Raw genomic sequence first — 27,779 nt, 5'->3', positions numbered from 1 at the left:
TGCGGCTAACATGGTACTGTAAAACCCATATTACGATTTACATAGAAAACTCATATTACTAAAAGGGAAAGGAGATTTGACTGGCTAACATGGAGAAGCTATGGGACTGGTCTAGTCTTTATTCTGGCTTGGTCCCTCCCAGGATGATGCACCAGACAGATATTGGCTTTTGGGACCTGAGTGTTCAATCCTTCTGTACAAGATTCCTCTCTACTGTCAGGTCCTTGAGTGGTTCATTAGTGAAGTCCAGTAAAGCAAGTTGGTATTCAATGTAAATGATTGAGGTGATTGGTTTGTCCATGTCCAGTGAAAGTGGGAACATAGTGGCTATGGGAGTGATAAGGACAGTGATAAGGACAGATAAGAGATGAGCTGAAAGTGTATGGGACAACACTATCAGCTCACTGTCGCCACCCACAGGCCCCTGGCATAATGACACTTGGTCATTTCTATCCTATTTGGAAAAACAGCTGCCTTAGTGCCCTCAACCTATGTTAAAGTAAGAAAGTATGTGCAAAACATTAGGCCATGTGTTATACTGTGTAACAATAAAAACTAATAGCATAGATAAGACATCTACATAATGTGTCCTGGATATAGCTAGGCTCCTTTCATTATTCTGAGTTTTAGTTCATTCAACCTTCCCTAGTGCATCCAATGACAACAAGGGTGTGTCTCTCTGGCTCTGATTGGCTGAGTGAGTTCACAATAGGGAGATCACACGGAACTGCACCAGAATTCTCCGCTCCGCTGTCTGCACCGCCTCCTACCACTGCCATGGCAACCAAGGAAAACATCCAACAGATCACCGGTGGCAACCGCACTATAATTGCTGCTTTGCAAACAGGAGCCCAGAGCCAGTCATTAGGAGCTATATATACACACACACAGGCCCGGTGCGTGGCAGCCTATAGGGCTTTAACTGGTCTGGCAGGGAAGCTGGAGTCACTGCCAGATGTTATTTATAAGTACACTTATTCTGACTGAATAATATTGTTTTTGTTTTTTTCTGTCGAGATGAGCTTTTAAAGGGATAGTGCGAGATTGTGGCAATTAAGCCACTTTTCGACCAACGTAGAGTCAGATGGAACTCATGGATACCATTTTTATGTCTCTGAATTAGAGGTCGACCGATTAATCGGAATGGCCGATTAATTAGGGCCGATTTCAAGTTTTCATAACAATCGGAAATCGGGAATTTTGGGGCGCCGATTTGCCAATTTATTTTAAAACTTTTTTATACCTTTATTTAACCTTTAACTAGGCAAGTCAGTTAAGAACACATTCTTATTTTAAAGGACGGCCTAGGAACGGTGGGTTAACTGCCTCGTTCAGGGGCAGAACAACAGATTTTCACCTTGTCAGCTCGGGGGATTCAATCTTGCAACCTTACAGTTAACTAGTCCAACGCAATAACGACCTGCCTCTCTCTCGTTGCACTCCACAAGGAGACTGCCTGTTACGCGAATGCAGTAAACCAAGGTAAGTTGCTAGCTAGCATTAAACTTATCTTATAAAAAACAATCAATCATAATCACTAGTTAACTACACATGGTTGATGATATTACGAGATATTATCAGGCATGTCCTGCGTTGCATATAATCTGACTGAGCATACAAGCATACAAGTATCTGACTGAGCGGTGGTAGGCAGAAGCAGGCTGGTTTAACCGAAGTGAAATGGCTAGCTAGCTAGGACACGCTAACTAGAGGGACGGAAGCGATACTGTTACACTGGCAATACTAAAGTGCCTATAAGAACATCTAGTAGTCAAAGGTTAATGAAATACAAATGGTATAGAGGGAAATAGTCCTATAATTCCTATAATAACTACAACCTAAAACCTCTTACCTGGGAATATTGAAGACTGATGTTAAAAGGAACCACCAGCTTTCATATGTTCTCATGTTCTGAGCAAGGAACTGAAACGTTAGCTTTCTTACTTAGCACATATTGCACTTTTACTTTCTTCTCCAACACTTTGTTTTTGCATTATTTAAACCAAATTGAACATGTTTCATTATTTACTTGAGGCTAAATTGATTTTATTGATGTATTATATTAAGTTAAAATAAGTGTTGATTCAGTATTGTTGTAATTGTCATTATTACAAAAAATAATAATAATAATTGTCCGATTAATCGGTATCGGCTTTTTTGGTCCTCCAATAATCAGTATCGGCGTTGAAAAATCATAATCGGTCGACCTCTACTCTGAATGCAGTTTGAAGGAAGTTTCTAACTAGCGTTAGTGCAATTGCTAACTAGCGTTAGTTGTTCCTGTCGACTTCTAGTCATTGTGCGACTTGCTAGTTAACAATGTCTTGCGAAACATACCATTATGAATATAACTACTGGTCCCTGAAGGAGGATCTTCAGTACCGCTCTTCAGCAAGCCCAAATCCCGACGCTTGGGGCCCAAATATGTTATACCTCGTTGCCTCCTTGTGGGAACAGTAGTTATATTCATAACTGTACGTTCACCTTCAGTCAGTCACACGGTATAACATACTATGGGGACATACAATCATGCCCCAAACCAAACTAAGAGGTCCACCGCAGCCCAAGTACACACAAGTACGACCAGCTCCAAAAATGGGTTACAGAAGCCACCTTTTTCCCTAATACTTACCAGAGAAGCCTGTAAGAGCCCCATATAGGGAACCAAACCTGCTGCAACTTGGCTATGCGCAAAAGTCCATAGACCCCAAGGTTCCAAGAACAATACTTTCTTGCGAGCCTGAAATGTCAGAATTCGTACAAGGAACCACAAGTCCAAAACAACAGAACACCTGTCATGACTTGGTAAAGCGCTGCATAGAATCAACCAGAGTTAATGAACCACGGCAGCCTGAGACTCAATCCCACAGGAAACCTGCCGTAACCTGGAAACTGTGTACTCGCACGCTGCCACGGCAGCCCAAGACTCAAACACACAGGAAACCTGCCGTAACCTGGAAACTGTGTACTCGCACGCTGCCACGGCAGCCCAAGGCTCAAACACACAGGAAACCTGCCGTAACCTGGAAACTGTGTACTCGCACGCTGCCACGGCAGCCCAAGGCTCAAACACACAGGAAACCTGCCGTAACCTGGAAACTGTGTACTCGCACGCTGCCACGGCAGCCCAAGGCTCAAACACACAGGAAACCTGCTGTAACCTGGAAACTGTGTACTCGCACGCTGCCACGGCAGCCCAAGGCTCAAACACACAGGAAACCTGCTGTAACCTGGAAACTGTGTACTCGCACGCTGCCACGGCAGCCCAAGGCTTAAACACACAGGACACTGTGGGAACCCTGATAATGCACACAAATTGATGCTGCACCCCAAGGCAACTGTGGTAATCAGGGTAAAACACCCACTCCCAGACCCAGACATTTGGGCTGGGCGATATGGATAAAATTATTCTATCACAGTTTTTATTTTAATTTTAAATGGACAGTATGACGGTATTTTTACATTTTTGATGATTAAAAGCTCTACATTTGCTTTATGAGTAGTGAATGATCCTAGAGTGGCAACACACACATTCTCAGTGATTTCAATGGGTCTTTCTCCATTCTGATTGTTTTATACTGTTCAATTCAACCAAAACTAATTTCAGCACTTTTAACATTTCTACATTTCCTGCACTCAATTGTAGTGGTGGAAAAAGTACACAATTGTCATACTTGAGTAAGTAAAGATACGTTAATCAGAGGTGGGGGACCAAGTCATTGTTTTACAAGACACAAGTAAGTTTCAAGTCTTAGCACTCAAGTCCCAAGTCAAGACAGACCAACAAGTCTCAAGTCCTAAACTTTGAGTTTCGAGTCCTAAACAAGTGCTCTTCACCAAATGTAATACCATTTCATATTTTTAACAAGAGTAATAGTTAGTATATTACATTTACGCAAATCATAAATGCTTAAAAAAAAATATATTACTTTCCAAATAAACTTTATATTTCCGTGGAAATACATGAGAAAGACCCTCCCAATAGCGATCGACTATCGAGGATCGCAATCGTGCGATGTAGACTTGTACACAATCGCCCAACCTTAACACACACACAAACACTGTGTGTGTGGTTACAGTAGGCTAACATATGTCAATGATTTTAGGAACAGCAGTAACATCAGGCAGGATTTAGGCTACCAACTGCCTAGCCAGTTGTAGCTCAATCTTGGGTGCAATGATCACGTTCCCGCACTGACTGACTGTGTGGAGGCTCATTGATTTAACGTTATGTTAGCCAACATGCTACACTAGCAAAGTTATGAATGATATAGCTGTTGCCTATACTAGCCATGACTTAGTGTTTTTTGTGCAGCTTCAAATGTCGAACAAAGTTGGAAGTTGTTGCGCCTCTGTATGTCATTTTCTTCCTGCATGTTTTGCAAGTTGCAATCCGTTGTTTGTTTATACAGCGTCCTCTTTATATCCCAAAATCATACTTTTTGGTATCATCTTTCCAAGGGCTCCATCTGAATTCACCTGCCGACATTCCTCTGCATTGCCACGCACAACTTTTTCTCAGCTGGCACAATTTGATTGGCTGCTGTCCGATTCAAACTGTAATCCCTTAAATGAAGAGTTGATGCGATGCACACTTTTTAATATTTGGGCTTGGGGAGGGTATCAAGTCAGTTCGAGTCAAAAGCCTAACAAGTCACACGTCCATCCTCCATAACCTCTACATTCATGAACTCGCCATAACCTGGTAGCACCAACCTGGCTAAATGAGGGGAATCCTCTCACAGTTGTTTGTTTTAAAGAAACAAATCGACCCATATAATAATCCTGTTATGTTTCATTGTTTCCTTAATCAATGAACAATAAGCTTTGCGTCCTTCCCAATGGGATTTACCACAGTATCATTGACTAATCAGGACTCCCCTCTAAGACTGTGAAACATTCAATAGAGAATAAATCAGACTATATATCTAAATCGCTAATAATCAATACTCTCTAGATTATGAAAATGCAAAACTATGACCACTAGCTTGGCAAAGCTTTTCTGAGAATAGCGATGAGAAAATACACAAAAAAAAAAAATCACAGACAGAATATGGAAAAGGGAGCAGGATCAAAGTGAACACCAAAAGTTGGATAACCTTACGTAAGAAATCAAACCAGAGGAACAATATGTATACAGACACAGATCTGAAGATGACAAGATCGCTGCAGGTATCTACACGCGTGCACAAACACACATAGATTAACTGCTATTCCTCTACCGGTCTGTCTGGTTGAAGAGTTGACTGAAGGCCATGCCAGTATTTTGGGATGCCCTGACCAGGTCAGTGTTAATGGTGGCTGATGCACATTAACACAATAGTGCAGTGCTGGTGTTTTTCCATCAGCAGGTGATGGCAAGGGTTGAGTTACAACCAATGTACCCAATGGCTCACTGACAGCATTGACCTCAAACGCGCAAATACACATTCACGGACGCAGTGTAACAGTACGTGCGACATGCAAGAAGCTAATGAACTGATAATATCGTCAATCAGGATAAACTACACTGGTAGAACTATAAATAGATGTCATGCTTACCTCACCCCAGAAAACCTATTCTCTGACATAACAAATCAATAACATATTGACAAATATGGATGAGACAATAATATCAATATTCTACAATGTAGAACTAGCCTGTGCTCTTTGTCTCTCTACTCAATAATGTGGAAAACACTATGTTACACTCTCACAAAGTCTCTCTCTCTCCCTCCCTGGCACAGAACCACGCGCTCAGATCACCACCAGCCTATGACATCACCAGCCCATGACATCACCCACTTCCGGAAAGTCACAATACTATCGCACATGTTTAGATATTCTATCCTTGTGGGGACCTTAAATGTATTTCCATTAAAAATGACTTTTTTTCCTAACCATAAACCTACCCGTAACCCTAAACCTTTACCCTAATTCTAGCCCTAAACTTAAATTGTAACCCTAACCTCTAGCTTAAAATAGCCTTTTTTCTCCCTTGTTTTACTATCCTTGTGGGGACTATACAGGGATAGAAGAACCAACCCGCATGCACACGCACTGCACTTTGACCACCTGTGGCAAAGAGGCAGGCAATAATCGGCCGTAAGAAGACAGTGGCCCACTTCTCTGTCTCCACTTGTAAACAACTCTCTCCTTCACTTCCTGATGCTAGTACAGAGGAAGACAGAGGGAGATAATGGAAATCTATTCAAATGAGGTAGAGTCAAAGTAGAGCGATGCAGACTACATACACACGGACTGGGGATGTTGGCTAGTGGCCACTGATATGTGAAAGGACTGGACAGGTTTCCACCATGTCATTTAAGACTTGTCATGTCCAGATATTGGTGCCAACGTGGCGGATGGTTTGCCACCCTTCAGGTCTCACCTGTTCTTGTGTGATGCTGCGGCTCATACACCCAGTCTTCTTCATCTTCTGCCTCCCCTGGGTGCAGGTGTGTGTGTGAGCGGGAATGTGTGTGGAAGTGTGTGTGCAGCTCTGACTGGCTGCGGAAGATGCGTCGGGTCTGTCTAGATAGAGAGGATACACTCAGCCAGCTAAGAGCTCTGGAGAGACCCCCGGGCTTCTCCTTCCGATCCTTACGGAAAGACCCAGAACTCTTGTCCCTCCTCATCCTCACTCTGGGAGACAAAAAAAAATACTTTGAAAAGAACCAAAAATATAGACTGAATCAAAAGTCCCACATCCAAAGTGGAGCTGTAGAAGGAACAATCCAATTCAAAGTCAATTTCCCTATATGTGACAGTAAAATGTCATTTCACATGACAGTTTAGTCCTGCTGTCTTCTTCTCCAGTAGTTCCACAGTCCCACTTCCCAATCATATCTCAACAAATTTGCTCCATTTCATTCTTCTATCATTGAGCCAAACAAGATAAACTCCTCCCTTACTCTCGTCCTTTGTGTTTCAAAATCCAGGGTGCGCTTCCCAAATCCAAAGTGACAATTAGGCAATCCAGCGATCTGGAAAATCACCGCTCCTGCTCTCCAACACACACACACACACCGGGAAAGACGGAGGTATTCCTCTGGGGTGTAACAGGGCAGGGCGACACTTCCTGGTCACGTTTGGGTTTAAATCACAACAAGCCAACGGTCCTCCAGCGGTTTATCAGTGTTTCAGTTGATCTGTTTATACCAGCTGACACTCAGGCCGACAGCCAGCAGACGAAGGGTTATGCCGTTTCAGCATCCTCCAATCCATTCCCAGGTCCCAGGCTGATTTGCTTAAAACACACACACTCACAGAGACCTTCTGTCGTACGTCATACGCTGACTCACGCCACTCCGCACGAACAGTTGCAACCAGTTGAGACCTCTTATCTGTTCTACTCCCACATGGCCAGATTGAGAGCGAGAGAAAGGAGGGAACGAGACAGACCGAGGGATTCACTCACCTGCTGCCCACACAAACAGAGAGAGAGGGAAAGGAGGGAGCGAAACAGACCGAGGGATTCACTCACCTGCTGCCCACACAGACAGAGAGAGAGGGGGAAAGGGTGGACAAAGCCTAGCTAGGCGAACTGTCTGGAGTTACTGTGTGAGACGGCAAGGGTCATCCAGACGTTCTGCTCCACTGGTAGTCCTTCTGTGTATGTACCATGTGTGTTCTGAAGGGCTGGTACACTGTGTGTTTGTGGGGTTAGAATTACACCCAACCCCAGCCACTCGGCTGAAACACGAGAAGGCCCATCCCTCTCTCCTTCTTTCCCTCCCTCACTCCACTTTGATCTCTGATCTGTGGCCCTGCCCTCGCTCGCCGGCATGGCAACCACAGGGGCTGGAGGGAGGGCTCTCCACCTCTCCACTCCTTTCATCCATCGCTCTCCTCTTTCCAGTTCTCTTCCTCCCTCTCTGTCAGTGTTGTCCCCTGAGGTCTAGAGTCTAGGGCATGTAGCTCACAGAAACACAGTCTTACCATCAACCAAACAGGTTGAACAGACAGTGTGCACAGTGCCCTAAAGACACAAACAGGTTGAACAGACAGTGTGCACAGTGCCCTAAAGACACAAACAGGTTGAACAGACAGTGTGCACAGTGCCCTAAAGACACAAACAGGTTGAACAGACAGTGTGCACAGTGCCCTAAAGACACAAACAGGTTGAACAGACAGTGTGCACAGTGCCCTAAAGACACAAACAGGTTGAACAGACAGTGTGCACAGTGCCCTAAAGACACAAACAGGTTGAACAGACAGTGTGCACAGTGCCCTAAAGACACAAACAGGTTGAACAGACAGTGTGCACAGTGCCCTAAAGACACAAACAGAAGCAGAGAAGGTACAGAATAACAACAGGTGCATTTTGGAGCTTGACAGCCTGGCTGACAAAGCATCATTTATCAACCCTGTCCACAGTGGCCTGTCTTTACAGGATATTAGTGTAAGCTGACAAGTAAGAGAGGCATCATGGAGGGTTGTTTGTGGTCACACATGGGTGGGAAAGCCACACCTCCCAGTAGTTTTTGTTGTGTGACTACCAAGGAGGGACCACAAACAAACCACTGAGCCGGGGTGTGTATGAGGCGGTTCAAGGGCCCTTCTTCTCTCTCCAAGGTACCCACACTGTTCCTCCAACACCACAATGGGCTCCCAGGAGAAGGGTTGTTCTTCTCTCCATGGAGTAACTGAATCCCCCAGTCACAGCCTTCACTGCGGTACCGCCCTCCTAGGACACACAAACCTTTGCCAACCCTCGTGGGGTGTCTTCTCCATGCAACTCCATTGTCGGGTTGTCCCAGCCTACCCTGTACTAACTCTCAGAGAGATAGATAACACCACGTAAATGTTACCCCTCCTCCCCTCTGTCCTTGCTTCCCTTTTCATTTTCCCACAGTGACAAAAATCTATGGTGCCGGCACTTCTGATGTGCACATATTGACTGACCTGGGACAACTAATCCCTGGCAGTTTGCTGCGTGCTACACGACTGGGTCCTGGTTTACCTGATAAAACACTGGCAATAACACCACCTCCTTTCTCTCTGGCCCACACACTCACACACACAAAAGCTGGTGTTATAACACACACACACACACCATCACACACATTGCTCGCTGATGGGTGTGAACCTTTGTCCCTGTCGGTGAAACCAAAGGCCAGTCACACTCCTTTAATAATTAACCAGCCCTGCTCTCCCACAGCGCTGGGATGAAGGGATGGAAGGATAAAAGATGGATGTCTTGAAAGTGTACCGATGCATACTAAAGAAATACACAGGCCTGTGGAAGTTCAGATACAAACCTATTCTACTCTACCTAGCCTCTATTTCTGAATGGGAGTGAACTACAAACACTTTTTTAGTGTCCACTAGTCCAGAGCAGCTGAGCAGAGCACTGTGAAAAGGAGATTCAATGGGCTCAAATGAGCTCTGGGATAGCAGTGTTCAGCCTAGGTGTCCTATAGGTTAAGTGATGCTGACTGAAGTGTTTGTTTATAGGCTGAGAGATCATTGAGGAGAGTATTGATTTCACCTCTAAAACACAGAGAGCTGTTTTAAGCAAAGTGCTGTTTGACCCCAAGGGAGGTGAAAGGTTGGTGTATAAAGGTCAACTTTATTCCTGCTTCAACCCCTGACCCCCTCCCCCAAACAGACATTCCCCAAAATCTGAACTGAAACCCCCCCCACCCATATAGAATTTTAAAAACCACTGAACAGTTACTGAACAAAACAAATTTTGAACCAGGAGAGTGGAGGAAATACATTAGCACAAAAAATATTGAATATCCGTCTCAGTCAGTGGGTCAGCTTCCAGACGCTATCAGCTACATTACCGTCTCAGTCAGTGGGTCAGCTTCCAGACGCTAGCAGCTACGTTACCGTCTCAGTCAGTGGGTCAGCTTCCAGACGCTAGCAGCTACGTTACAGTCTCAGTCAGTGGGTCAGCTTCCAGACGCTAGCAGCTACATTACCGTCTCAGTCAGTGGGTCAGCTTCCAGACGCTAGCAGCTACGTTACCGTCTCAGTCAGTGGGTCAGCTTCCAGACGCTAGCAGCTACGTTACCGTCTCAGTCAGTGGGTCAGCTTCCAGACGCTAGCAGCTACATTACCGTCTCAGTCAGTGGGTCAGCTTCCAGACGCTAGCAGCTACATTACAGTCTGTCAGTGGGTCAGCTTCCAGACGCTAGCAGCTACGTTACCGTCTCAGTCAGTGGGTCAGCTTCCAGACGCTAGCAGCTACGTTACCGTCTCAGTCAGTGGGTCAGGTTTCAGACGCTAGCAGCTACGTTACCGTCTCAGTCAGTGGGTCAGCTTCCAGATGCTAGTAGCTACGTTATAGGGTAGTATCATGTTGGTGGGTCCTGCATGCAAACACATGCACCATCAGGGGGTGTAATGATGCTTAGAGGAATGCTAGCTGGTGACCCCCAACATGTTGTTGTGAAGCCCTACTCCCTCTCTGGCCCGGTCGGAACATTCCACACATACACACCACAGGGACAGCTGAGAGATGGAGGGAAGAGGAGAGAAACGGAGGGAAAGGACTGGAACGTTGGCTGGTATAAGTACAGAAACATACTTCTCTTAAACCACACACACCCACCCTGTGGCAGTGAGAAACCATTGGCATGACTCTGGGTAGGTGTCTTGGTTATGAGAGCACCAGGGTCTGGTTGCCTGGTAACCAGACATCAGTGGAGAGCGCATGCCATTAATATATGCGACCATTACACAACATACAGTACATGTGTAAATCTTCAGAAAGTCACCAAATAGCCTTCGCCTGCAGTGAAATGACCATGGCTGTGCATTACACAGTGTTGGAGTCAATTCCATTTTCGAAAGTGACTAACTTCTTATTCAGGAATTTAAAAATCAGGTAGTGCCAACGAGGACTGTGGCGGTCATGACATTTTGTCAAGCAAAATATACTATGAGACTGCCGGTCTCACGGTAATTGACTGTTAATTAACAAACACATTTAGCATCCCCTGGCGTCCAAGCGTTAGCCTACAAGCCACTGATGCAGACCTTTGGAACATCTACATTTTAAAAAGTCCAATAAATCCATGTAATATAGCCTACACTATCACAATAAATTCATCATTTATTTTAGACAGGTCTAAACAAACATGATATAAAGAAACTGTAGTCTATTTCAGAAGAAAAGAATAGCGTACTCTGAGTTGTCGTTATGTTAGGTCCTGATCTGGCTATGCCATATGGCTGTGGGTGACACTAGTTCATTTAGCAGACAAGATTTAGGCCAAATGAAAATCAAAAGCACTAGCCTATGTCAATATACTATCCCTCATAGTACAAATGTTGACCTATTCTATTCCGTGAGAGAAATAAATATTCAAGCATACTCTGGGACAATTGTGAAATGCGATAGATCCCAAATTAATATAACCACTAGCATTAAAAAAAAGTTTAAAAGCAATGTGTCTGACGCAACAGATCAGAACGTTTAGCTTAACATTTTGATAAACTATTAGGCTATTCACATTATAAGTGCAGAAATGCACACAGCAGTAGGCTATAAGCCTGAATGTTCCAAAATGCAATCAATTAGCGGGAAAACACCATTCTCAAAAGTGACTGCAAATGTGATTATGCATGTAATGCTTTTATTATGAAGGTACATTTTTATGGTGAAAATGATCTTCTCCAAACTTGAAACTCACACACTGCATATGGATGCCAGATAGACTCTTCACTTGTTGTAAAGTGGATTAATGTGCTTAATTTTAAGAAGTTATTTGGCCACTTTAATTCTGATACAAACCTAATAAAAAAATATAGGCCTATGGGCTAGGCCACATAAGGTGTGCGACTACGATTTGAAAAAGATCGCAAACAACCAGCATGCACTGTTTCTTGCTGCATAAGCTGGGCATCATTCACAAGTGATAGGCTAATAATGTCACCCATCAGACTGTTCCCAATTTAATGTTGTCTTCACATATACTACATTATATATGACATAAGTTAGGATATAGAATGGATCATTATTATGCACCTGTCTCGGAACAGCAGGGGCAGCTGGGAAAAATACATGTAATCTATGCACTTAAAGAGCAAATGGAAGATGCTTTTCCTGTGGTTCATTTTCAAGCCAGTAAGGTAGGCTGTACTCCTGTTTTAAAAGAGAAGCAATGTACTTAATATTAGGAAAGTTTAGAAATAAATATAGTAGGCCTAGCCTATAGAAAGCTGATGGGATCCTCTTTTTAATAGAGGCCATCACTGGTGTTTTATCACGCAATTGCATAGCCTACAGAAATGTTGTGCAACATGAGCTCATGGGCTCTCATGAAGTGTTTGATTAGATTTTTGATTACATTTGCATTGACGTCAGAGTGATTAGAGGGACAATAGAGTGCTAAGTACCAGGCACTTAGCAAGTTTGGTAGGCTACTAATGACCATCAGCAGCATAAAGGTTAGAGAAGCCTATTTAAAGTGACTAAACTGTCACCAGGAATTTGATTGCCATCATGAATTGTGACCGCCGGTGTGGCGGTAATACGGTCACCGTAACAGCCCTAGTGCCAACCTCCATTCCACAGTAAGTGGAGCTGCACACTGTGCTGGCCACAGAAATAACATTTTAATGAATGCTCTAAATACAGGGGGTTAGGAGACGCCATAAAGGAAGAGTTTTATTGGTCTCCATCCCAAGGTGTTTATAAGTGTGTGTGTGTGCTATCTAAATTGGGTGGTGGCTTGGAGGCCACACGGAGCACTCTTAATGGTCTAGGAGGAGGTGTTGGTATTTTGGTGATATTTTGATAAAAAGGGTGGAGGCCGGGGACCAGGGTACTACTCACTCTATCTCACAGTTTGTATTGGGTTTAGTTATCTGTTTGTATGGAATGATGAAGGGAGGGGAGCATCTGTGACATGAGGGCAACATTAACAACTTTAATGAACACATTTTTCTCTTCTGTAATTTCTCTCCCTCCATCCCTGCCCACCCCTCTCTCTCCATCCATCCAACCCTGACCCAATCCAGATTTGGCCAGAACCTGTGTAATCAAGACTGTCACATTTCTATAAAACAGAAAAGTGTCCAGCTCTTTAAAACACAACAAGGACAAAACAGCTTTAACTTCTTTGGGGTAGGGGGCAGTATTCAGAAGTTTGGATGATTGAGGTGCCCATAGTAAACTGCCTGCTACTCAGGCCTAGAAGCTAGGATATGCATATAATTGAATTTATCGATTATTTACGTTAAAAAAATACCTAAAGTTGTATTAGGAAAGTTGTTTGAAATGTTTGGACAAAGATTACAGGTAACTTATTAGATATTTTGTAGTCATGTTGTGCAAGTTGGAACCAGTGTTTTTCTGGATCAAACGCGGCAAATAAATGGACATTTTGGAGATATAACGACGGAATTAATCGAACAAAAGGACAATTTGTGATGTTTATGGGACATATTGGAGTGCCAACAGAAGAAGCTCTTCAAAGGTAAGGCATGAATTATATCGTTATTTCTGAGTTTTGTGTCGCGCCTGGCGGAATGAAATATGATTGTCTGTGTTTGTTTGATGGGGTGCTGTCCTCAGATAATCATATGGTTTGCTTTCGACGGTAAAGCCTTTTTGAAATCTGACACCATGGCTGGATTAACAAGAAGTCAAGCTTTAATTTGACATATTGCATGTATATTTTCAGGAATTTTTAATATTTACAATTCTGTAGTTTGAAGTTCGCGCTCTGCAATTTCACTGGATGTTGGCCAGATGGGACGCTACCGTTCCACGTACAATAGAGAGGTTAACAGGAGAAAATCAGAGTGTCATGGAAAATAGTAGGCAGTATAGACTGGAGAATGGGTAGGCCTTAAAAGGAAATGAGACAGCGGTATTGGAGGAAGAGGAGGAACTCAAGAGAGATGGATGGAAAATCCTCTCATCTTTCCTGGACAGGCATGACAATACCATCTTCAACAGCAGCCTAACAGACTGACCACCATGACCTCTGACCTTCCTTCTGAACACAAGTACTAACCTTAACTTTCACCACAGGCATGCTGCCTAATATGGAGGCTCCCCCCTCCCCTTCATCTGCCACCCCCCCATCTCTCCTTCCACCTTTCTCCTTCCCTTCATTTCTCAACATATCTATCCCCCACTCCTTGCCCTTGGAGAGGAGGTGTAAGCCAAAGCAGGTTCCTGTAGAATGCAGTGAGGTCAGCATGTTGTATTACAGGGGACAGGAGTAGAGCTATACACATGGTGAAGAGAGACAGAGAGAGTCACATCTATCCTCGTATTCATCCTTTGCTGTGTCAAATGTGTCACTACTCCACACGCGTCCATTTACAGATCCTGGATCAGCTCTGACAGCTCTGCCACGTCTCAACTGAACAAGGCTCATAACCCTCTAGGTCTATCATCTAGTTATCTGGAATGCAAGTCATTATATATAAACTCTGAAAAACACCAAAAGAAAGATGCCCAGGGTCCCTGCTCATCTGCGTGAACGTGCCTTAGGCATGCTGCAAGGACGCATGAGGTCTGCAGATGTGGCCAAGGCAATGAATTGCAATGTCCGTACTGTGAGACGCCTAAGACAGCGCTACAGGGAGACAGGGCGGACAGCTGATCGTCCTCGCAGAGGCTGGACTGAGGGCTTGAGGCTGGACTGTAGGCCTGTTGTAAGGCAGGTCCTCACCAGACATCACCGGCAACAACATCGCCTATGGGCACAAACCCACCGTCGCTGGACCAGACAGGACTGGCAAAAAGTGCTCTTCACTGACGAGTCACGGTTTTGTCTCACCAGGGGCGATGGTCGGATTCACGTTTATCGTCGAAGGAATGAGCGTTACACCAAGGCTTGTACTCTGGAGCGGGATTGATTTGGTGGTGGAGGGTCCGTCATGGTCTGGTGCCGTGTGTCACAGCATCATCGGACTGAGCTTGTTGTCATTGCAGGCAATCTCAATGCTGTGCTTTACAGGGAAGACATCCTCCTCCCTCATGTGGTACCCTTCCTGCAGGGTCATCCTGACATGACCCTCCAGCATGACAATGCCACCAGCCATACTGCTCGTTCTGTGCATGACTTCCTGCAAGACAGGAATGTCAGTGTTCTGTCATGGCCAGCGAAGAGCCCGGATCTCAATCCCAATGAGCACGTCTGGGACCTGTTGGATCGGGGGGTGAGGGCTAGGGCCATTCCCCCCAGAAAGGTCCGGGAACTGGTGCAGTCCATGAGGAGATGCACTGCAGTACTTAATGCAGCTGGTGGCCACACCAGATACTGACTGTTACTTTTGATTTTGAACCCCCCTTTGTTAAGGGACACATTATTCCAGTTGTGTTAGTCACGCCTGTGGAACGTGTTCAGTTTATGTCGCAGTTGTTGAATCTTGTTATGTTCATACAAATACTTACATGTTAAGTTTGCTGAAAATAAATGTAGTTGACAGTGAGAGGACGTTTCTTTTTTGTTGAGATATATATATATATATATACATACACAGTGCTTTGCGAAAGTATTCGGCCCCCTTGAACTTCGCGACCTTTTGCCACATTTCAGGCTTCAAACAAAGATATAAAACTGTATTTTTTTGTGAAGAATCAACAACAAGTGGGACACAATCATGAAGTGGAACAACATTTATTGGATATTTCAAACTTTTTTAACAAATCAAAAACTTAAAAATTGGGCGTGCAAAATTATTCAGCCCCCTTAAGTTAATACTTTGTAGCGCCACCTTTTGCTGCGATTACAGCTGTAAGTCGCTTGGGGTATGTCTCTATCAGTTTTGCACATCGAGAGACTGACATTTTTTCCCATTCCTCCTTGCAAAACAGCTCACGCTCAGTGAGGTTGGATGGAGAGCATTTGTGAACAGCAGTTTTCAGTTCTTTCCACAGATTCTCGATTGGATTCAGGTCTGGACTTTGACTTGGCCATTCTAACACCTGGATATGTTTATTTTTGAACCATTCCATTGTAGATTTTGCTTTATGTTTTGGATCATTGTCTTGTTGGAAGACAAATCTCCGTCCTAGTCTCAGGTCTTTTGCAGACTCCCTCAGGTTTTCTTCCAGAATGGTCCTGTATTTGGCTCCATCCATCTTCCCATCAATTTGAACCATCTTCCCTGTCCCTGCTGAAGAAAAGCAGGCCCAAACCATGATGCTGCCACCACCATGTTTGACAGTGGGGATGGTGTGTTCAGGGTGATGAGCTGTGTTGCTTTTACGCCAAACATAACGTTTTGCATTGTTGCCAAAAAGTTCGATTTTGGTTTCATCTGACCAGAGCACCTTCTTCCACATGTTTGGTGTGTCTCCCAGGTGGCTTGTGGCAAACTTTAAACAACACTTTTTATGGATATCTTTAAGAAATGGCTTTCTTGCCACTCTTCCATAAAGGCCAGATTTGTGCAATATACGACTGATTGTTGTCCTATGGACAGAGTCTCCCACCTCAGCTGTAGATCTCTGCAGTTCATCCAGAGTGATCATGGGCCTCTTGGCTGCATCTCTGATCAGTCTTCTCCTTGTATGAGCTGAAAGTTTAGAGGGACGGCCAGGTCTTGGTAGATTTGCAGTGGTCTGATACTCCTTCCATTTCAATATTATCGCTTGCACAGTGCTCTTTGGGATGTTTAAAGCTTGGGAAATCTTTTTGTATCCAAATCCGGCTTTAAACTTCTTCACAACAGTATCTCGGACCTGCCTGGTGTGTTCCTTGTTCTTCATGATGCTCTCTGCGCTTTTAACGGACCTCTGAGACTATCACAGTGCAGGTGCATTTATGCGGAGACTTGATTACACACAGGTGGATTGTATTTATCATCATTAGTCATTTAGGTCAACATTGGATCATTCAGAGATCCTCACTGAACTTCTGGAGAGAGTTTGCTGCACTGAAAGTAAAGGGGCTGAATAATTTTGCACGCCCAATTTTTCAGTTTTTGATTTGTTAAAAAAGTTTGAAATATCCAATAAATGTCGTTCCACTTCATGATTGTGTCCCACTTGTTGTTGATTCTTCACAAAAAAATACAGTTTTATATCTTTATGTTTGAAGCCTGAAATGTGGCAAAAGGTCGCAAAGTTCAAGGGGGCCGAATACTTTCGCAAGGCACTGTATATGCCTGTATAAAACCCAGATTGGCATGTGGACACACCCAGTAAAACCAGTTCTATATAAAAGCCAGGTTGGTTGGTTATACAGTAGTGTAATGTTTTTTTTTTAAACTTAATCTCACGCACCCAAGAAAACCTTTATGGATCACATGTTTTTAACAGCCTGGGAGAGGTAGAATACTGGACATGATACTAAACACCTCTCAGACTCCTCCCGCTCTCCCTCCCTACTTCCAGCCCTCGACTATGCTTTTAAACCCCATCTCATTATAAAGGTGGGAGCCGAGGTAAAACCCCATCTCATTATAAAGGTGGGAGCCGAGGTAAAATCACATCTCATTATAAAGGTGGGAGCCGAGGTAAAACCCCCATCTCATTATAAAGGTGGGAGCCGAGGTAAAACCCCCATCTCATTATAAAGGTGGGAGCCGAGGTAAAACCCCATCTCATTATAAAGGTGGGAGCCGAGGTAAAACCCCCATCTCATTATAAAGGTGGGAGCCGAGGTAAAACCCCCATCTCATTATAAAGGTGGGAGCCGAGGTAAAACCCCCATCTCATTATAAAGGTGGGAGCCGAGGTAAAACCCCCATCTCATTATAAAGGTGGGAGCCGAGGTGAAACCACATCTCATTATAAAGGTGGGAGCCGAGGTAAAATCACATCTCATTATAAAGGTGGGAGCAGAGGTAAAATCACATCTCATTATAAAGGTGGGAGCCGAGGTAAAATCACATCTCATTATAAAGGTGGGAGCCGAGGTAAAATCACATCTCATTATAAAGGTGGGAGCCGAGGTAAAAACCCCATCTCATTATAAAGGTGGGAGCCGAGGTAAAACCCCCATCTCATTATAAAGGTGGGAGCCGAGGTAAAATCACATCTCATTATAAAGGTGGGAGCCGAGGTAAAACCCCATCTCATTATAAAGGTGGGAGCCGAGGTAAAACCCCCATCTCATTATAAAAGTGGGAGCCGAGGTAAAACCCCATCTCATTATAAAGGTGGGAGCCGAGGTGAAACCACATCTCATTATAAAGGTAGGAGCAGAGGTAAAATCACATCTCATTATAAAGGTGGGAGCCGAGGTAAAAACCCCATCTCATTATAAAGGTGGGAGCCGAGGTAAAACCCCCATCTCATTATAAAGGTGGGACCCGAGGTAATTTAAGTGTTCCGTTAAAGATGAATTAAGATTCACAGATTCTGATTCCTCTCACTGTAGCACTGTTCAATGTTAACAAGTATTACTCCAGCTAAAACAGCAAACAACAAAACATGGAGAGAGCAAAATATGTTTTACCCCCCCCCCCATTTTAGCATTGTATCCACTGAAAGAATGTAGATCATTTCACATTGGCCTAGAAGTCGTTCTGTTTGCTAAGTGAACAAAGGTTAATGTAATTCACAAGACAGATCGTCCTTCCAGGTGACAGAAATGTGACAGCTGGGGTCAGACGGTCACCAGTGTGTGTACGTGTCTGTGTGCACATATGTGTGGGGGTCGTCACTTCAGCGGACTCCCATGTGGCTTTGCGGCGCTGCAATGTGCCATCCATGCTGACAGCATTACCCAGGGGGCTATGGGGGTGGACATGACAGACAGGTGATTGACAGGTTGGGGGCAGAGGAGCCACTCAGTAAATTAGCCGTCCCCATAGGGTCCCAGAGGTCCCCACAAACCATAAAGGGACCTAATCTGGACACATTGATGCACTCAAACTGCCACCAACCGTGAGATGTTGGGGGTTGGGTGAGTTTGAAAGGTGTAGCAATGTTTACCAGACCATTTACTAACGTGGTGTGAGAGTGGACACTGCACAGACAGACAGATGCACAGTAAAGATGCTGTACTGTACGGGTAAGTCAAAAATGGACACCTTCTTAAGGAGGGAGAGAGGGAAGAGAGCAGACAAACAGAGCATGAGAAAAAGGGTCAATTGGATAACAAATAATTAACAGGTCATCTCCGGATCTCCATTTATTAGAAGGGATGCCTAGCAACCCCAGACCTCCAGAGAGCAGGGCAGAACAGGGCCAAGCAGGATGATGTAGCCCAGCAACAGCCCTCTGGTGGAGGGGAAGAGAGTCACTGTGGTAGTGGCTCTTGGATCCTCTGGGGTCTCCAGCTGTGTAGGCCTGAATGCTCTACTGCTCTCTGCAATAAATGTTTAAAATTCTGGGCCAGTTACTAGGAGAGACATTAATACATACATAAAACAATCCATTCAGTCACAAACTACAAAACCTATCAGATAATAAAAATCTCAACTATAAAGATCTTGAACAGGCCCCACAACCCACAAGAAAACAAGAAAAGCACAGCTATGTGGGGAACAACCTCCCCCAAATCTCCATAAACAAAGCCTAATTGACTCACAGCGAAACTGTAATGGATCTTATGTACCACAGGGGGGCGGCATATAACAGCCAATGAGAGCCTCTTCTTGTCTGTTCAGCAGGTTGTCTCTGATAACTCTGGGTCATTACCACATGTTGAAATGGGCCGGAAAGAAGGCTGTGTGTCTCCCTGCTATCACACTACAGTCAATAAACAAAACCATTCATTTACCAGGCCGCTGTACAAACAGGCCACACAGACTGGTTTAGAAATAAACGGCTAAATCAGATTAAAATCGATCTAATTAGATAGGCAGTGACTGTGGAACCCTACCATAGCTGGCTGACTGTACAGCCAGAGGGGTTGTTAGAGCTGAGCCTCAGTAAAAAAGAAAATGCTGTCAACTTGAGGATTCATGAAAGTTAACGCTCCAATCCCCTCGATTCCTCTGTCCACGTGCTTCAAGTCTGTTATTGCATAGTAAAGCTGTGTGTGTGTGTGTGTGTGTGTGTGTGTCTTAATACCGTTATTCCATACAAAAGCTGGGAGCTTAGCTAAGAGAGCCTTTCAGTGGAGTCACAGACGGCGCCTCTTCTGTGTATGTGTGTGTATGTGTGTATGTGTGTGTGGAGTCTCAGATGGCGCCTCTTCTGGGAAGCAGCTTAACTAAAGAGACAAAGGAAAGGTGAAGCAGGTGTTGACCCCTGACCTTTCTCTCCTGACCCCAGGCAGCAGTGCTTCCTAATCCCAAACCGCAAGTTAGGCTTTATCAGTGTGTGTGTGTGTGTGATTCCAGAGGATGTTGTCATTAGTGACAGCAGAGAAAACACATTTAAAAAACAACCAGACAGCCTTTCTAGCACAAACACACAGACTTTAATACTCACCAATTTACCAACCACCAACTTCAATAAATAGGGACTAGGCCTGCAGAACATCTGTATGTATGCATGCCCGGATGTGTGTGTGTGTGTGTGTGTGTGTGTGTATAAGTATTTGTGTGGGTACCTGTGCATACGAACGTATGACTGAGTGTGTGTAGCATCTGAGTGCAGTCACATGGAGAACTCCTCCCTCGCTTTGCTGTAGACGGTGAGGAGTTTGTCCGTCTGAATGTGGACAAACAGGGGGAGGAGAACGGATAGATCGAGATATTGTACAGTGGTGTGAAAGAGAAAGAAAGAACAGATTGATACTACAGGGGGAGGAGAGGGAAAGGAGGAGAAACCGTGCAAGACAAATGAGCAGCAGTAATCAGAGGAGGGCTTTGAAACAATATGCATACGTGCACAGTTGCACGCACACACACATGAACACACACACACATGAACACACACACACATGAACACACACACACACATGAACACACACACACATGAACACACACGAACACACATGAACACACGCGCACTGGAGGCTGGGGCCCAGGGGGAGAGGGTGTGGTCCCCTCAGTAAATTCCTGATCAGTCACGCTCGAGAGGAACCAGTCAAAAAAGACTTGGGGTGGCTGAAAAGAGTCAGGTTGCAGACTTTCAGCTCCACAATGCTTTACACTGGACTGACCCTGAAGCCTGTAGGATCACACCAGCATTAACTCCTTACAGGTAGTCTTAGCCTCGACAGCATTAACCCCTTACAGGTAGTCTTAGCCTAGACAGCATTAACTCCTTACAGGTAGTCTTAGCCTAGACAGCATTAACTCCTTACAGGTAGTCTTAGCCTAGACAGCATTAACCCCTTACAGGTAGTCTTAGCCTAGACAGCATTAACTCCTTACAGGTAGTCTTAGCCTAGACAGCATTAACCCCTTACAGGTAGTCTTAGCCTAGACAACAATAACTCCTTACAGGTAGTCTTAGCCTAGACAGCATTAACTCCTTACAGGTAGTCTTAGCCTAGACAGCATTAACTCTTTACAGGTAGTCTTAGCCTAGACAGCATTAACCCCTTACAGGTAGTCTTAGCCTAGACAGCATTAACCCCTTACAGGTAGTCTTAGCCTAGACAGCATTAACCCCTTACAGGTAGGCTTAGCCTAGACAGCATTAACTCCTTACAGGTAGTCTTAGCCTAGACAGCATTAACCCCTTACAGGTAGTCTTAGCCTAGACAGCATTAACCCCTTACAGGTAGTCTTAGCCTAGACAGCACCCCTTACAGGTAGTCTTAGCCTAGACAACGTTAACCCCTTACAGGTAGTCTTAGCCTAGACAGCATTAACCCCTTACAGGTAGTCTTAGCCTAGACAGCATTAACCCCTTACAGGTAGTCTTAGCCTAGACAGCATTAACCCCTTACAGGTAGTCTTAGCCTAGACAGCATTAACTCCTTACAGGTAGTCTTAGCCTAGACAGCATTAACCCCTTACAGGTAGTCTTAGCCTAGACAGCATTAACCCCTTACAGGTAGTCTTAGCCTAGACAACAATAACTCCTTACAGGTAGTCTTAGCCTAGACAACAATAACTCCTTACAGGTAGTCTTAGCCTAGACAGCATTAACCCCTTACAGGTAGTCTTAGCCTAGACAACAATAACTCCTTACAGGTAGTCTTAGCCTAGACAGCATTAACTCCTTACAGGTAGTCTTAGCCTAGACAGCATTAACTCTTTACAGGTAGTCTTAGCCTAGACAGCATTAACCCCTTACAGGTAGTCTTAGCCTAGACAGCATTAACCCCTTACAGGTAGTCTTAGCCTAGACAGCATTAACCCCTTACAGGTAGTCTTAGCCTAGACAACAATAACTCCTTACAGGTAGTCTTAGCCTAGACAGCATTAACCCCTTACAGGTAGTCTTAGCCTAGACAGCATTAACCCCTTACAGGTAGTCTTAGCCTAGACAACGTTAACCCCTTACAGGTAGTCTTAGCCTAGACAGCATTAACTCCTTACAGGTAGTCTTAGCCTAGACAGCATTAACTCCTTACAGGTAGTCTTAGCCTAGACAGCATTAACCCCTTACAGGTAGTCTTAGCCTAGACAACATTAACCCCTTACAGGTAGTCTTAGCCTAGACAACGTTAACTCCTTACAGGTAGTCTTAGCCTAGACAACATTAACCCCTTACAGGTAGTCTTAGCCTAGACAGCATTAACCCCTTACAGGTAGTCTTAGCCTAGACAGCATTAACCCCTTACAGGTAGTCTTAGCCTAGACAGCATTAACCCCTTACAGGTAGGCTTAGCCTAGACAGCATTAACTCCTTACAGGTAGTCTTAGCCTAGACAGCATTAACCCCTTACAGGTAGTCTTAGCCTAGACAGCATTAACCCCTTACAGGTAGTCTTAGCCTAGACAGCACCCCTTACAGGTAGTCTTAGCCTAGACAACGTTAACCCCTTACAGGTAGTCTTAGCCTAGACAGCATTAACCCCTTACAGGTAGTCTTAGCCTAGACAGCATTAACCCCTTACAGGTAGTCTTAGCCTAGACAGCATTAACCCCTTACAGGTAGTCTTAGCCTAGACAGCATTAACCCCTTACAGGTAGTCTTAGCCTAGACAGCATTAACCCCTTACAGGTAGTCTTAGCCTAGACAGCATTAACCCCTTACAGGTAGTCTTAGCCTAGACAACAATAACTCCTTACAGGTAGTCTTAGCCTAGACAGCATTAACCCCTTACAGGTAGTCTTAGCCTAGACAACAATAACTCCTTACAGGTAGTCTTAGCCTAGACAGCATTAACCCCTTATAGGTAGTCTTAGCCTAGACAGCATTAACCCTTTACAGGTAGTCTTAGCCTAGACAGCATTAACCCCTTACAGGTAGTCTTAGCCTAGACAACAATAACTCCTTACAGGTAGTCTTAGCCTAGACAGCATTAACCCCTTACAGGTAGTCTTAGCCTAGACAACAATAACTCCTTACAGGTAGTCTTAGCCTAGACAGCATTAACCCCTTACAGGTAGTCTTAGCCTAGACAACAATAACTCCTTACAGGTAGTCTTAGCCTAGACAGCATTAACCCCTTACAGGTAGTCTTAGCCTAGACAGCATTAACCCCTTACAGGTAGTCTTAGCCTAGACAGCATTAACCCCTTACAGGTAGTCTTAGCCTAGACAACAATAACTCCTTACAGGTAGTCTTAGCCTAGACAGCATTAACCCCTTACAGGTAGTCTTAGCCTAGACAGCATTAACCCCTTACAGGTAGTCTTAGCCTAGACAACAATAACTCCTTACAGGTAGTCTTAGCCTAGACAGCATTAACCCCTTACAGGTAGTCTTAGCCTAGACAACAATAACTCCTTACAGGTAGTCTTAGCCTAGACAGCATTAACCCCTTATAGGTAGTCTTAGCCTAGACAGCATTAACCCCTTACAGGTAGTCTTAGCCTAGACAGCATTAACCCCTTACAGGTAGTCTTAGCCTAGACAACAATAACTCCTTACAGGTAGTCTTAGCCTAGACAGCATTAACCCCTTACAGATAGTCTTAGCCTAGACAACAATAACTCCTTACAGGTAGTCTTAGCCTAGACAGCATTAACCCCTTACAGGTAGTCTTAGCCTAGACACCGTTAACTCCTTACAGGTAGTCTTAGCCTAGACAGCATTAACCCCTTACAGGTAGTCTTAGCCTAGACAGCATTAACCCCTTACAGGTAGTCTTAGCCTAGACAACAATAACTCCTTACAGGTAGTCTTAGCCTAGACAGCATTAACCCCTTACAGGTAGTCTTAGCCTAGACAACAATAACTCCTTACAGGTAGTCTTAGCCTAGACAGCATTAACCCCTTACAGGTAGTCTTAGCCTAGACAGCATTAACCCCTTACAGGTAGTCTTAGCCTAGACAGCATTAACCCCTTACAGGTAGTCTTAGCCTAGACAACAATAACTCCTTACAGGTAGTCTTAGCCTAGACAGCATTAACCCCTTACAGGTAGTCTTAGCCTAGACAGCATTAACCCCTTACAGGTAGTCTTAGCCTAGACAACATTAACCCCTTACAGGTAGTCTTAGCCTAGACAGCATTAACCCCTTACAGGTAGTCTTAGCCTAGACACCGTTAACTCCTTACAGGTAGTCTTAGCCTAGACAGCATTAACCCCTTACAGGTAGTCTTAGCCTAGACAGCATTAACCCCTTACAGGTAGTCTTAGCCTAGACAGCATTATTACCATAACTAAGAGTGTGTAACTTCGTCCTTTTACCTGTTCAACAGGGTGCCTGCCGGCAGAAGAGATTAGGGATTATGGGACTAAAAGTCACTATTCTCCACTGACCAAGATCCATTTGGATCAAAACAGTGTCTTGCTTTCACAAAGGTAACCTAACATGAGAGCTGTGACGATCATGGCATTTTGGTTATTGGTGAGCCAATAAGGAAGGGCAGCAAAATAAAATTATATAATTTATCATATCGTCTTTTTTTCTAAAAACTGTTAGGACGGTTATTGTATTTTAATGACAGTCTCCATGCATAACCGTTGGTTGCATGGTTTTATGTCAATTGTGCCAGCCCTACCTATCATATTGGAACAGTTCAGTGCTCAGGTCTTTGTATTTTACTCTTCAACAGTAATCCATAAAATGTTGACATTAGTACTAATCACACAGAACCCAGCCCAGGTCAGTGTGCTCATAGACAGGTGAGTCAGTGTAGGAGCTCCCCGTTACGCCCATCAGCCACAGCATCAGGCCGAGGACCAGGGAGTCACGCATTTAGGTGAATCACAGTGTCCTCTACATAGCTGAAATATTGCTGCACAAGTGTCCGTGTTCAGCTGTGTTTGGTACATAAAGACCTGTTTGTTTCCCATTGGTAGTCAACAGTAGCCGAGTCCCATGCTGTGTTTGGGTGTTTTACACCTGCAACATCAGCAGTTCCCCTGACAACCACCATAGGGGGAGCTTAACACACAACACACACACACAAACTCAAAGACCATGACTTTAGCCTCTGGAAAGTTTCCATGTTTTGCTTGTGTGTGTGGTTTATGCTGTGCCACTTCCTTCTGTCGAGCTGTGAAAACACAGAGCTAAGATTCCTCAACAAACCTAAACTGCTGACAAAAACACAGAGCAGGTTAGTGCACTCCACATCCATCTCCCATGGTGTTCTGTACACATACAACTGAACCCTTATGTCTAAATACACTGAGACCAAAATATCTCTTTTGTCTTTTCGTGCCACATATGAAGTGCTTTGGGCGTGTGTATTCGTGTGGTTGTTGCTGTAAAAATACAGATTATAAACTATGCAGCATTGGTTTGGGATTAACATACTAAAGGATCAGTTTCCCAGAGGGCCAGTCTTCGGAGCTTGAGGAGAATGAGACTGGCAGAGAAGCAAGGTTCCGTCCATTTGTTGACAGTCCCTCTGGAGAGTTTACAGGTGCTGCAGTCTGCCCAACTGGCTCTGACGGGAGGTGTGAGTCTGTGTGCAGTGAATGCAGAGCTTCGTGTGAATGCTTGAAAGAGCCAGAGACACAAAAAAGAGAGATATTGATTCTCTCTCTTTTCTGGTATTGTGCAGTCAGTGTGTGTCACTATGAGGTGCAGTAGCAAAAGTCTCTAGCAGTCATAAAAACCCCTAGCTGTGAGAATCAGTAGCAGTACCTCTAGCCTGCTCAACCCCTCAGGCCTGTGTAAATACATGAGATTATGTGAAGAGGGGAGAGGGTCGGGATGGGGATAGTTCGTTACCCCAGAAACACACTCTCCCTCTTCCCCCACACGACCCGGCACTCAGCCTGCACATCAACACTGAGTTGGAGAGAGAGAGAGATAGAGAGAGAGACTGTTATGCTGATTGAGCAGACGTTGGTCGGCAGGCCTAACCATTACCGTGACAATGGGAGGCTGACTTGGGGCTGGCGCTCTGCCCTCTACAGCTGTGTGCTGTCTGCTCTGAACACACAGACAAACACACATTACTGTTCATACGGCAGGCTCTTCCGTTGCATAGTGCTCATCCCTCTCAGCCACACTCACACCAACTAATCCTACAGCAGATAACCACAACACAGGAGACACTACACCAGTGGTTTTCAACCTGTGGTCCGAGGGGTACTGCAGGAGTTACGCAATTTTTGTATTATTATTATTATTTATTTATTTTATTTTTATTATAAAAATCTTCCAAAAATAATAACATTTGGGAGTATTAATGGTATTATAAGCAATTTTACATTACTTCCACAATGCTAATAGTTTACAATATTATTATTATTTCCTTTAATCTGTTACATTCACTGATAAGATTGACTAAATTTGACTGCCAAGATATTTCATGTTAAACATTTCTGCTTCTCCATGAATGGTGGTCCTTGGAACGGAAAATGTTGGTAACTGCTGTACTACACTATACAAACCTCCCAACTAAACTGTACAGAGAACAGCCAAATCTCCATAAGCCACTGGACACAGGATTACACCTGCCTTAATGCCGACTCTAGAACAGCAACATAATCTACATTCTGAACCATTACATTACATGGAGTTATTTACAACTGAATCCAGATCAGTGGTATCCCAGTCAAAGCCAGCCTGGATTCTACAGATAAAGAGAGGTTTTCAGGCAGATTATAGGGAAGCCTTGTATGTAATGTGGAGCAGAACACACATACACTGCATTGTGAACAGACTGTGCACTCCAACAAAGGGTGTAAGACACACACAGTAGTAAACATACACAGCGTGGCACAGAGATTCCATATCCGTTACGGTTTTATTATTACATGGGCTAGCATCCACAAGTCTGTGCCACACACACACACACACACGGATGATCTAAAATAGACACCCCCATAGAAATTCCTCCCACAAGCTGTCAGAAGTTTGAGTTCCATCTGGCCATCCTCCATCTCTCCCTCTTTTTTCCCCCCTGTCTCTCTCTTTCTCTCTCTCTCTCTCTCCACATTCTTTCCCCCTCACTTTCACCCAGACCAGAACCCCTCTGTCTTCCAGTCACTCTCTCCCTCCATCAGTTCTAACACTCCTTTTCCTCTGCCTCCAATGTTCTCTCCCTCTGCTTCCCTCTAACTGTTTCCCTCTGCTTCCCTCTAACTGTTTCCCTTTCTCTCCCTCTCCCCTTTTTCACCAAGTCTCTCCCCTCCCTCTCTTTCTCTCCCTCTCCCCTTTTTCACCAAGTCTCTCCCCTCCCTCTCTTTCTCTCCCTCTCCCCTTTTTCACCAAGTCTCTCCCCTCCCTCTCTTTCTCTCCCTCTCCCCTCCCTCTCTTTCTCTCCCTCTCCCCTTTTTCACCAAGTCTCTCCCCTCCCTCTCTTTCTCTCCCTCTCCCCTCCCTCTCTTTCTCTCCCTCTCCCCTTTTTCACCAAGTCTCTCCCCTCCCTCTCTTTCTCTCCCTCTCCCCTTTTCACCAAGTCTCTCCCCTCCCTCTCTTTCTCTCCCTCTCCCCTTTTCACCAAGTCT

General features: G+C 44.5%; 1 protein-coding gene across 4 annotated transcripts in view; it reads right to left on the bottom strand.

Annotated features, from left to right (window-relative positions):
* Positions 1-27,779, bottom strand: part of nhsl1b (NHS-like 1b) — a 167,814-nt gene that overhangs the window by 82,087 nt on the left and 57,948 nt on the right. The window contains exon 1 of one of the 4 annotated variants that reach the window (XM_031800332.1): positions 6,371-7,620. The exons of 2 other annotated variants lie outside the window; for them this stretch is intronic. In XM_031800332.1, the coding sequence (XP_031656192.1) occupies positions 6,371-6,617 (247 nt within the window). In that variant the 5' untranslated portion in view covers positions 6,618-7,620. Of the gene's footprint in view, positions 1-6,370; positions 7,621-27,779 lie in introns of those variants that run through there. One more of the 4 variants, XM_031800330.1, reaches the window with a different exon arrangement.

Source organism: Oncorhynchus kisutch, linkage group LG21, assembly GCF_002021735.2.
Source record: "Oncorhynchus kisutch isolate 150728-3 linkage group LG21, Okis_V2, whole genome shotgun sequence".
Classification (NCBI taxonomy): domain Eukaryota; kingdom Metazoa; phylum Chordata; class Actinopteri; order Salmoniformes; family Salmonidae; genus Oncorhynchus; species Oncorhynchus kisutch.
The sequence above is the reverse complement of the archived record's forward strand: the minus strand, read 5'-3'. Positions and strand labels throughout refer to the sequence as shown.